This window comes from Phocoena sinus, chromosome 7 (genome assembly GCF_008692025.1).
Source record: "Phocoena sinus isolate mPhoSin1 chromosome 7, mPhoSin1.pri, whole genome shotgun sequence".
NCBI lineage: Eukaryota > Metazoa > Chordata > Mammalia > Artiodactyla > Phocoenidae > Phocoena > Phocoena sinus.
This window is the reverse complement of record NC_045769.1, coordinates 58,970,432-58,983,648: the sequence shown is the minus strand read 5'-3', so window position 1 is coordinate 58,983,648 and position 13,217 is coordinate 58,970,432. Positions and strand designations below refer to the sequence as shown.

The 13,217-nt window shown below is 39.6% G+C and overlaps 1 protein-coding gene across 2 annotated transcripts in view; it reads right to left on the bottom strand.

The window, feature by feature from the left end:
* The window catches only part of CHN1 (chimerin 1), a 178,369-nt gene that overhangs the window by 15,718 nt on the left and 149,434 nt on the right, over positions 1-13,217 (bottom strand). For both annotated transcript variants that reach the window (XM_032637672.1, XM_032637673.1), the window contains one exon: positions 7,081-7,165. In XM_032637672.1, the coding sequence (XP_032493563.1) occupies positions 7,081-7,165 (85 nt within the window). The remainder of the gene's footprint in view (positions 1-7,080; positions 7,166-13,217) is intronic.

The following is a 13,217-nucleotide window of genomic DNA, read 5'->3' as shown; positions in this document are numbered from 1 at the left end:
TCTGGGGAGTCTTCAGCCACCAGTTTTTCAAATATCTTCCACCCACTCACTCTTTATCCTCTCCCAGGACTCCAACAACACAAATGCTAAATCTTCTGTTCTACAGGTCTCTGAAGCTCAGTTCACTTTTAAAAATCTATTTTTGCTCTCATTTGAATTGGATAATATCTACTGATCTATCTTCAGCTTCACAGATTCCTTCCTCTGACGTATCTACCAGTGAGCCCATCCCGTGGGTTTGTTAATAAAATTTTCAGTTCTAAAATTTACATTTAGTTCTTTCTTATATCTTTATTTCTTTTCTGATATTTCCTATTTTTTTCATTTGTTTCAAGAGTGTTTCTAATTGCTTCTTGGAACGTTTTTATGATAGCTGCTTTCCTTGTCTGATAATTCCAACATCTCTGTCATCTCAATATTGGCGACTGTTGATTATCTTTTTCCATCTGAGTTGAGATTTTCCTGGTGCTTGGTATGAAATGTAATTTTGAACTGCATCCTGGATATTTTGAGTGTTATAAGACGCTGGTTCCTACTGAAATTTTCAACTTTAGCAGGCAGTTAACCTGTTTAGATTTAGAATGCACATCCTGGCATACTTTCATAGGCTGTGTTTCAAATGTCAAACTAGTTAACAAAACCTTTGTAATGCTACTGCAGTGCTATTTTGCCTACCAAACTTGTATGTTATGGCAGGACTCTACCCTACATTCTGGGGAGGGAAGAGGGCCATGTCCTAGTTATTGTTGCAGGGTAGGGATGGAAGTCAGGGTCTGCCCACAAACCTGGTCGGGGAGGAGTGCTGTGCTGCATGGAACTGCAGGGTGGGCACGGAAGAGAGTTCCGATCATGGTCTCAGCTGCCTCATTACTGCAGGTCAGGGATGAAGACAGGGCTCTCTGCCCGTAGACTGAGTGGGTGCTGCTTCTACTATAGGCGGGGGGGATGAAAGTCAGGGTTCCACCCATAGTCTCAGCCAAGGAGGGGTTCCACTTTCTTCCCGCAAGATGGTGATGGAAGACAGGGCTCTACTCACAGACTCACAGGAGAGAAGTGCAACCTTGTTACTGCAGAGTGGGATGGAAAACAGGGTTCTACCCACAGCCTTCTGCTGCAGCGTCCAGCAGAAGTCCGTGGGTAGGGGTAGCAATGTGGCTTTATCATGGTGTTCACCTGGAGAATGGTAGATACGGCTAAAAGACTTCTGTCCAGCTTGGGTGCCCTTTTCCCAGGGCTTTGGCTAGGAAGAGCCAGCTTTTCTTGGGATTTGTCTGTGCCTATTGGCATTTATGGGTTGTGGGTATCTTTAATGCTCAGGCTGGGATACACAAGAGTTTCAAAAAACCCCCAAATCCAAAATACCACCAGGCAACTCGCCTCTGGGTTCCTTGAGCCCTGAGGTCCCTAATCAGCCTTCCTTCTTTTACCCAACTTTCAGTCTTTTGATAATTGATGTATATATTCTGTCCAGGGTCTTTTGTTATCATTATTGTGAGGAATAAAACATATTTATTCAACTCGTCTAGAACTGGAAGAACTCTTACATAATATTTTAAAAGTATAGAAGTCAGCAGAGCTTCATTATCTAAAAATAATGTTGATGTGCCTCGTATTCTGTGTACACGGAAGTCACAGGTCCAGCTGGAAATGGCTGTTAGTAACAACCTACCCCAGTGTCTTCTTTTCACAAAGACAACGAAGCTCAGAGAGGCTAAATGACTTGTTCAAGTTGCTCAGCCAGAAACTGGTAGAACTGAGATTTAAACCTTGGCTTCCTAATTCCCAGCCTCTGCTCTTCCCACTGAGTGATATATATACCACTTTTCACCAGCAGTACACCATGTACGCTGAGTTATTGTTTTCAGGGTTGAAGATGAATTTGCTATTTTCAACCTCTTATTCAATAATGTATGTTGTACCTATTATTTGTTGTATATACTTGAGTTTAAAAGGCTCTGCTGTATTTTACTGTTATAGAAATCTATATGTGATTTGGCAAGCACTTTTAAAAAGCAGCGATAAAACCTACCCATTATATTCTTGTTTTGTCACATTCTTTCCTAAGTAAGTGGAAATCCACTAGAAGGTAAAACAGTAAAATTTAGATGCATCCACAGAATATCAAAACATCTGAATGGCACTAATGGTCTGATACTAATATTAATGTTTTTCCTTTGAACGTTTGCAGTTACCTCCCATTTTACACATCAGCAAATGCCTAATTTATTTGTGACTCAGTGAAAACTGGATAAAGAGATGACTGAGCTCAGATTTAGGTATTTAACAAGAAGGGAAATGTTTCCTAAACTCATATTCTTTCTTACATTTGGATAAGATTAAACTATGGGACAATATATTATGCTCAATTTTAGAAATAAATTTCAAAGGTCAAATTTTTTGGCAGGATTGGATATGAAGTCCTTCAAAAGACCAAAGGATAGGGTAAAGGCATTAAAATGAAGTATCGTTATACCCTTAAGTTCACAGTGCAATATACCAGCTCTGCACTTGCTCTGAAAATTGCTGCTTCAGGGACTAGCAGTATATCAATATTTCAGGTTGCTATTAAGACTTTATTTGGTTTTCACACTTATTTATTAAAGTCATATAACTTCTATAGAGTTCAGTTTCTCCCAGGGAAGCTCTACAGTATAAGTGAAAAAAAAAGTCCATAAAAAATTATTTCATTTGTTGCATCTCTTGGTTTGGTAGGTTATTTTTATGTTACAATTAAATCACATTGCCCCCTCCCAATTCTTCAAGTTAATAAGCACAGAATAAACACATGAAAGAAGGAATGAGAAATTCAAATCATATTTCATTCTGTCCTTATTAATCAAGTATTTCTATTAGAATATTAACTTGAGGTTACTTTCAGATTTTTCTGGGCTTGATTTCTCTAAAAAACATGCATGCTTTATATCTAAAAAGCACAGAAACCTATTTTTTGAAATAAATAGCTGATATTATTTATATTCTATTGATAGGATTAAGGGGTAATGTTAATGTGTGTTTTGAAAGGAAAGGTAATCATTCATTCTTTTCTATGAGTGTTCCTATTTTAAATTAATTGCAAGTAGAAGTTTTATTTTAAAACATGTCTCTTAGCTGTCCCTACCTCCACCTCCACACCCACCCAGGAAAAGTGGGACTAGCCCATTTCTAACATGCATCAGAAGTCATTATTTTCAGAAGCAAAATTAAGAAGAATACTTTGTTCTTTGGGATATTTATGAAAACATTGTTTTCAATTAAAAGGAGCTACATGAAAGTCGTAAGCAAGTCTAACCAATTTCTCATTGGGTTACAAGGACAAACATAACTTTTTAGGTACAATCAAAGCAGTAATTAAAATCGAAGACATCACTTCCCCTTCTCCAACCTAAAAGTTAAGTGCTTGTATACGCAAAGCAATAAATACATTTTATTATTAGGAAAAGTACTGCTGCCATTTCCTTTTGGGGGCCGGCAGCAATGATAATGATACACTGGAAAAATGAAGTCACTTTCATACATAACCAACACTAAGTTGATGTGTCTGATTTACAATTATCCGGCTTAACTTCTTAGAATATTTTGGGAAGGCTAAAATGAAAACAATTCAGGAATGCTGGTGGAATAATGATCTTTTTCATGAGAGAGATGTTTGGTGATCTTATAATAGATTACTTTAACCTATAAGCTTAAATTTCATAAAGAAAGGAAAAATGGTCTGGGAAAATTATTCCATCTGAACAACAATGATCCTTTGCACTTAACTTTTGAAGGCCACTTACTTTGCTCGTAAAGGAGCACCACTCCCAAGCTGCAGTTAGATGGTCTCTTGTAACGTCATTTTACTCACTTTAAAGAAGCCTAACGTAAGGGAGACTGTGGTAGGTGAGACATTTAACGCCGACTGTGGAACCTCATGTTGTGGAGTTTTGGGAAGATCATGTCTGCAGTGATTGCATCCCCATGACTGTCCCTGCTGCTCCCTCAGTTGTCCTTGTCAGCGGTGGGCGTTGAGCAAGCCTAGAGCTTTCAGTACTGAAGGGACAGCTTGCTTGCTATTAGCTGGATTCAGTCTGATTCCTTCAGCTACTCTGCCACCAGCCTGGTGACTGGAACATCACCCAACACTTCGCATAATGTTAAAAAAAAAAAAAAAAAAAAGAGGGGGGTGGTGGGATACAAAACTGCTGCTTTTGGCAAACATTCCTTTAAAAATTCCTGACAACCTCTCTTCTGCCTTGGTGGATTTTGAAAAAAGAAACCAGAACAAAGCAAGCTGTCTTAGGGATCAAAAGCAGATAAATACATCTCTTTTCTGATAGGCAGTATTACTTCCATTTTTCTTTGGAAGTAAAAGCTTTAATGCTTAGTGGCTAATGTATTAGTCTCCTGTTGCCGCTGTAACAAATAACCATAAACTCAGTGGTTTAAAACAACATGAGTGTATCATCTAACAGTTCTGGAGGTCAGAAGCCCAAAATCAGTTTCACTGGACTGAAATCAAGGCCTTAGCAAGCCTAAGACCTCCTTCTGGAGGTTCCAGGGGAGAATCTGTTTCTTGCCTTGCCTTTTCCAGCTTCCAGAGGCTGCCTGCATTCATTGGCTCATGGCCCCCTTCCCCCATCTTCAAAGCTAGCAGCATAGCATCTTTGCTCTTTTCTGACCTCTGCTTCTGTTCTTATACCTTTTATCTGACTCAGCCTCTTTTGCCTCCCTCTTACAGGGACGCTTTGATCGTGATTACACTGGGCCACTCTGACAGTCCACAGTAATCTCCCCACCTCAACTTCATTAACTTAATCACAGACTCTTCTTTGCCATGAGAGGAAACAGCCACAGGTTCTAGGCATTAGGAAGTAGACATCTTTGGGGAGCCAACGTTCACCCTACCACCGTTAGTTCTCTCTCTCGAAGTTCTTAATTCTTTGCATTGTTTTATATAAAGTAGATGGCTCAAAGGTCAGGAAGAGCCACTTCAGATGAAAGAATCCCACCGTCAATCTAAATGTAATTAGTTGTCGTAGAAAACAGAAGTAATTCAAATCCTAACCTTTCGTATTTTTAAAAAATTATATTGCTCAGTAATCGGGCTGCAATCACACAGAATATAATGCTTTTGAAGACAAGATATAACATAAAATGAAAAGGTTTTTCTTTACACTGTTGACATTTACTCACAATAAAAAGTGGAGGCTATTCAAGTGGGTGGCTATGGGATGGGGTGAATCATTTTCTTTCTTCTTTTCCTTCACATTATCACTATCATAAACATTCCAAAACATTTCTTCTAAACATGATATGGGGTTGTAGCATATGGCCAAAGATTATTCACATGTGCTGTGCTAGTTCTCTGCTAATAGCTGACTCAGAATTTCCATGTAGATGGCCTTCACTCTTTCAAAATGTAAATGATAAACATCATCACTCTAGTAAAAGAAAAGCTTTTACATTAGTGACAGTCTTAAAATGTGTAAGAAACCGTTGTAGTCCCAGCTGGTCAAGGCTATGCCATAAAGGCAAACCAGGCTTGTGAAGACGACCATTCTTCGAGCAGGTGATTTGTGCTTTGGAAAGGGCACTCCATTTGCCTTTGAAACACCACAACGATGTGGATGTTCTTAACTACACGACTATGTTCCGTTCAAAGGCTCAATCACAACCTTCTTCCAGTTCAAAGGCTCAACCACAACCTTCCTAGTGATGGGTCCTCATCCTGACTCTGGGTAACCACCAGCCAGAAAGACAATGTTGTCCTCATTTATTCTCTGGGCAGAGAACTGCAAATGGGGCTGTCAGCCCTCTAGGATGTTGGAGGAATTAGACTGGCTCTGAGCTGAGGCTCTCCTTGACGGACACCTCTGCACAGTTCAAAGTCAAGACGTGAGGAATTCTTCCCCCTCCTCATGGCAGCGAGGTCCCTGAACGGATCTAGCTAGTGATACATGCCTGGAACCTTATCATGCCTTAGTGGCGCTAAGGGAGTTAGAACTGAAGGAAGGGCGACTTGGAACGTTCACATGCAACGCATACCACACCTTGCTATTCAAAGAAAAGGCAATTTAGAAATATCAAACCCCAGAAGTTTCTGCACATAATGGACAGCGAAAATATTCCATTAGGAATCATGTCACAAAAGAAATGTGGATTTTTACAGTGCTAAATTTGACAGAATTACTTCAGTTACCATTTTGAAATACTTTACTCTTCACATACATTTTTAGAGTTAAGCTTCAGGCAAAAGACATGTAAGAAGGTATTTTTTAGTTTTACAATTTAAATAGCAGAAAGAAACTTCTATGACCTAACATTACACATCTGAAATTTAAATAACTATTTTTAAGCCTACACCAGAATTTAGAGCAGTTTGAATAAATGGCCAGTACTCAGTATAGTTGTTCTATACAAATGAATTTCACACTATGTGAATAACTACTTATTTCATAAAGCATTTCAATAAATCCCTGAGTTGGTTATTTCTTTATGTGGAAACCTTCAAGTTTCTAAATTTAAATCTAAAATACTATGGTCATATTTTATAAAGAGGATATGGCATATTCAAGATTTTAAAATGTCAGAAACAAAATATTAGTGACTAAGTGGTTTTTCAGAATTTGGTAATCATCTTTTAAGATAAATTCACAGATTTTTAAAGCTTCAATTTGATTTCACAAAAGTTAGTAAGGACAATTCAGCTTAACAAGTTATCTTTAAAATTCAGTTTCTAAGGCAACAATCATAGGTCCCTGTACACTGCTTTAAAAAAATCATTCTTATAAATTTAGTTGCTGCAACATCAAAGGCAAGGCAAATATAACTGCCTTACTTTTATCTCCTTTTATCAGACTTTCTGAACAAGACAACTTCTCTCTTTTTAAAGGACCAGACTGCTGCCCATTAAGTACAAGAAGGTGAAGGGCAGATAAAATATCAATAGTCAAATTGGCTGCCTGAGAAATCCAGCCTGTTGCATGTTAAGAGCAAACGGGGGTCCAGCCCATTATATGTGCAGAATAACAAAGCTCCTCATGAGTTACTCCTTATAGCTTCATAACTTACACAATCAGGCGAAAAGGGAAGAGCTCTTACCTGCACATCTCACTCCCTGAGCAATGAGTCCCCACATGAAGTTGGCACAGTATTCACACCAGTGCGGCCCCCTGAATGTGTGGACCTGAAAAAGAGTAGTGACAAAGTGGCCCGAGGGGAGATTACAGATGAGGAGATTATTTCCCTTCCAAGCAGTCATACACAAGCTATAGTCAGGATCAAGAGGCACAATATGGTTACAGTTAGAAAAACCTTGGTTGAGTAGAACTGCCAAGCAGTTACAATTTCCTTCAGAGCTTGATTTCCTCTTTGTTTTAGAAATGGTGATAAATCAAACCAATATTCTGCTATTTACTTTTGAAAACAATTTCTACAGTGGAATTTTCCAACTGGTCCCCTCCAGCTGGAAGCAGTCTCATCTATGCGCTATACAAGTACGGGCATATTCTGAGCGCTACGGCATGCATGGGGATGAGGAGTGATGTAGATAGAATCTGTCTGTAAGGATTTTGTCAGATGATCCATCTCCTGTCCTCTGTGACCACAGTCAGGGCCACGGGTGGTGAAGGTGGTATTTAGTGGCTGGTTACAACAGAATCATCAAAAAGGGCTAATATCTGTTCAGAACCATTTGATACTATGTTAGCAAAAGAAAATGAATATATTTTAGAAACTGCAGAAGCTAGTTGATCAGAAACCCTGTTTGAATACAGAAATTATTCACTCATCTTTCCAGCTCATAAAGGTTTTACTGCATCTGATTCTTTTATCCCTAAGAAAGGAACCTCCAAAGAAGAAGGATTCAAATGCCAAGATTCCTATAGACTTTATGGATAGGAAAGAGAAGCCATTCTAGCTTAATCTAAATGAAAAAATATTGGTAGAATAGAGAAGCAATAAATCCAAACCCCAAACATTAAAGAATAAAAGAAAAAATACCTTGAATATTATCAGTAACACTTTAAGACTTCTGAGCAAATATTGGCTAAAAATGTACTCAAGAAATAAGTCAGGGCTTCCCTGGTGGCGCAGCGGTTGAGAGTCCGCCTGCTGATGCAGGGGACACGGGTTCGTGCCCCGGTCCGGGAAGATCCCACATGCCGCGGAGCGGCTGGGCCCGTGAGCCATGGCCGCTGAGCCTGTGCGTCCGGAGCCTGTGCTCCGCAACGGGAGAGGCCACAATGGTGAGAGGCCCGCGTACCGCAAAAAAAAAAAAAAAAAAAAAAAAAAGTCAAGAGAAAAGGGAGGGACAGGGAACAAGGAAGTTACTGATCTGTATCAAATTGCATTTACTAGAGATAATTTCTTACATATATATGATTTCCTCCATCAGAAAACAGTAATACAAGAGAGAGAAAATCACAAAGTGTGACGATTTGATTTCAACATAAATATCTGCCAAAACAGCTATGGCAAATAATGAAATTCACAGCTAAGACTGTCATTGTTACTACTGTTCTATTTATATAAGTGATTTTTTGTTTGTTGGTTAGTTATCTATTTTATACACAGTAGTGTGTATATGTTAATCCCAGCCTCCTAATTTATCCCTCCCCCTTTCCCCTTTCCTCTTTGGTAAACATTCTGTTTTGGAAATAAGTTCATCTGTGTCTTTTCCTTCGTTTTAGATTCCGCATATAAACGATATCATATGGTATTTGTGTTTCTCTGTCTGGCTTACTTCACTCAGTATGATAATCTCTAGGTTCATCCATGTTACTGCAAGTGGCATTATTTCATTCTTCTTTATGGCTTAGTAGTATTCCATCATGTGTGTGTGTATGTGTATGTCTTCTTTATCCATTCATCTGCTGATGGACATTTAGGTTGCTTCCATGTTTTGGCTATTGTAAATAGTGCTGCAATGAACTTTGGGGTTCTTGTATCTTTCCGAATTATGGTTTTCTTCAGATATACGCCAAGGAGTGGGATTGCTGGATCATATGGTAGTTCTATTTTTAGATTTTTAGGGAACCACCATACTGTTCTCTATAGTGGCTGCACCAATTTACATTCCCACCAACAGTATAGGAGGGTTTCCTTTTCTCCACACCCTCTCCAGCATTTATTGTTTGTGGACTTTTTAAAGATGGCCATTCTGACCGGTGTGAGGTGATACCTCACTGTAGTTCTGATTTGCATTTCTCTAATAATTAGCAATGTTGAGCATCTTTTTATATGCCTTTTGGCTATCTGTATGTCTTCTTTGGAGAAATGTCTGTTTAGGTCTTCTACCCATTTTCTGATTGGATAGTTTGTTTGATATTGAGCTATACGAGCTGTTTGTATATTTTGTTGGTCACATAGTTGGCAAATATTTTCTCCCATTCTGTAGGTTGTCTTTTCATTTTGTTTACGGTTTCCTTTGCTGTGCAAAAGCTTTTAAGTTTAATTAGGTCTTATTTGTATATTAGTAAGTGATTTTTAATATATAAATAAATAAATAAATAAACGTACTTCAAACTTAAGAGGCTACTGAACATAAGACTTACCCTGAATGTGAGATACATATATTCCATTTAGAAAAACCATGACAATTAATTTATGACATGCCACTGATTATAAGCTTAATCCCAATTTCAGAGATGTTAAAATGAAAAAAAAAAAAGCATATAGTAGAATCAATGAAATATGGTATATCAGAATTCGAAATACTACTACTGGCCAAAATATCCATATATGGTAGCAGTGAATAACCCAGGGTTCATTCCAAGCAGGTATGTGCTTGTGACTCTGATCACTGCCAAGTAAGCTCAAGTACAAAATGCTGTGTTGATTTTGAAAAGGCAGCCATAATCACTTCTATGTCTTTTATGGAAAAGGGTCAGGAATGCAGATACAGTTGCTTCTGGATTGTTAATGATGTTCACAGCCTGTAAACTGAAAGCATTTCCTGGAGTTCCTGAAGCCGAGCTCAAGATCAGCTTTCAGATAGTCTGTGATGTCTTTATTTTCTTTTGTGTTCCTCTGAGTGAATAAAACTGGATAAAGTATGTAATCTTGCTTTTAATCTGAGGCGGATGAGTGAAATAGATAGCACTGACTCATATTTTAAAAGTTATATAATCATGAAATAGCTAGAGAATTGTGAAGTTATTTTTAGGGCAAGTCTCAGGATAATCCAGTTTTACTTAACTTGGTAAGGTTAATAAATTGGATTAGAAGTGTGGAGGAAGTCTGGCTTTGTACCTGCCAGTTAACTCATGATAAAGGGTGTTAAAGTTCTACTGGTATGTAAACTACTGAAACAGAGAAGGGCTCTTGGCAAACACAACTGGGTATTGAGATGTTGTGATAGAACCAATTCCCTTCCTTCACCTTCACAAAGCAGTAATGAATGTGGCCTTTTGAAAACCTTGGGGCATTTCTTCATATTACATATGCTGAAGGAAGGGTTTCACTGGCCAAGCGGCCCAATGTTCTCTAATCAGAGGATCACACACGTATCTCAGAAAGTAAATCTTCAGGAAATTGTTCTTTATACATTTCCTTCTTGGACAGGTTTTTATAAAGGCATCTTGGGGGCTGGTTTTAGTGGTGGTGGTGTTTTTACTTTTGTTTGTTTAAACTGTTTGTAAGGCAGGTTATGTAGCTCTCCAGGAAATGGTTCTAGAAGTAGGCCTTGAAGCACTGGAAGCTTACTAAACTTGTATTTGTATAACAGGATTTAACTGGATTCCCTTTTGAATTTTTGTATCTCAAATTTGTTATTTCTTAAATTTTGTTTGTTTTGTGACTTTCATGACGCTGGATTGTATTTGTAAAAATGGAGTATTGTAGTCTTTTTGTCTTTTTTATTCCCCTAGAGGTCATCAAAACAAATAGACGTCACTCATTAATTATTTTTATTCATTCATAAACAGTTATTAGGTGATGACATATACAAAGATTAAACCAAATATTGGCCCAAGGAATTCACCATAGGTTTCTCTTGTTAAATCTAATGTGAAAAGCCTCTTTTGAAAGTGTCTGCAAAGTGTGAGGGTAGCTGGGGTGGGCACTGCTCGGGTATTATGTGTGAGCTGCGGCTTCCAGGATGAGCAGGGTCAGCCAGGTGAGCAGAACAGGCCTGAATGGGGGTAGGCGTGTTGGAGCGGGGTGCGTTAGGTGACCCTAATGACCGGCGTGGCAGGAGTTGAGAGGCAAACAGGGCTTCTTCCACGCCTACAAATGTATACTTTGTTCAGTCAGCAATGCAGGGCCACTGAAGATTTTTAAGGAAAGTGACACAGTCGAGGGGACAAGGCTGGAGGAAGACAGACTAGGGTGCTACAGCAGTAGTCCAGGTAACAGATGACACGGATCTGAACTCAGACAGCACTGATGGAGAACGTGGGGCAGAATCAACAGCGCTTGGTGACTAACTGAATCAGAGGCAAAGGAGAGAGGAAGAACTGAGGGCTAACTCTTAGGGGGAAGATGGCATTAACAGGGGGAAGAGAAGTAGCAGAACAGGTTTGGAAGTGAGGTGGGAGGGAAACAGTGGAAGAGATGGAAATGACTGATTGAAGATTCCTGAGAAAGAGGAGATAACCCATGGAGTAAGGTTCCTGAGGGCAACCAATGGAGATGGGAGCCAGGGCAGAGGGATTACTTTTGAATAAGAGAAAACTCAGCTCTTCCCCTTCCCTGTGTTGGCAGGGCCAAGGGTAAGGGGGAGAGGATGGCTGTACAGTGCAGGAGTGGTGGGGGCTGGGGGCAGAAGGCTAAGGCAGTTCATACCCAATGGTCTAGTTTCTGTGTGTTAGGAAGTAAGTTCAGTCATGGAGCCAATGAAGAGTTTAGAAAAAGTGGGGAATAGGAACTGAAACTGGCCAGAAATTCAGAGAAGGGCTGTTGGACTTGAAAGCAAGCTTCTTTCCTGGATGTCATTACAATCATACTATAACAGTGTCAAGTGCATTAAAGAAAAAGTGACAAATACTTTCTTTTAAAAAGGGTGATTGTGTTATATTTGAGCTTTATCTAAATGTTTTATTTTATATGCAGTTTTAAGTTATCAGTGATGTTTTTATCACATATTTTACCAATTCAGAAAAAGGTATCTTTTTTTTTTTTTTTTTTTTTTTTTTTTGCGCGGGCCTCTCACTGTTGTGGCCTCTCCCGCCGCCAACGCGCAGGCCCAGCGGCCATGGCTCACAGGCCCAGCCGCTGTGGCTCACGGGCCCAGCCGCTCCGTGGCACGTGGGATCCTCCCAGACCGGGGCACGAACCCGCGTCCCCTGCATCGGCAGGCGGACTCCCAACGACTGCGCCACCAGGGAAGCCTGAAAAAGGTATCTTTAACAAGTCAGTTGCACAAATTGTACAACTTAGAATAGCTCTGCATTTGTTCTCCTCAACCTAGCACGACGGAAACAGGGTGCTGTTCCTGCAGATGAGGCTCTAGGGCACTGACACCTGCAGATAATTCTGCTTCCTAGATATGGTTGTATTTTGATTACCCGTCTCAAAATGATCAAATCAGAATGTAACAGGCATTCAAAACGCAATAATTAAAAGGTCAAAAGTTGCATCTTGGGGGTTCTTTCTGCTTAGGAGAATGCTAAGAAAGAGCTAGGGTGGGATCTGGTAGAAAGGAGGCCTGAGTGGTTCACGAGGAGTGCAGGAGCTCGGGCCAAGCCCTGGTTTATAAGACAGAGTGACTTGTGCCTGTGATTCCCTGTAGTGTAGCAGACGCCCTTAGACATCTGCACAGGTCAACACCCAGGGAATCAAGGTGACTGACGTCTTCATAACAGAACACAACGAACACTCATTAAGTGACATTTTCCATTTTTAGGGGATTTCAATTCTAAATTGCCCCAGATTTTTATGTTTTCATAAGTTTGTGTTTTAGTTTTCCTGCCTCTTCTTATTCTCCAAAGTTGTTGGCTCTTTTTCTTTCCTCCTAACCCTTCTCCCTTTTCCATCCACCAGTTCTTAGTTATGGACCAGGAAATCTGATAACTTTGCTAGCGCTGGATATAAATCAAGAAAATGTGTCATCTGTCTTCCTCTTGAAGATGTTAAGAAACCAAACCAAACGAAACCCACCGAATTTCTGGTTCCTTGTCTGTGTTTCTTGTAGCTGAGGCTGAGGGACGGTGGTCTTGTGAGAAAGGAGGTGTTAGCACCTTGCTTTTTATTCTGTGACATTATTTAGTCTCTAGTTACTGTTTTGTATAAGCAGAAGC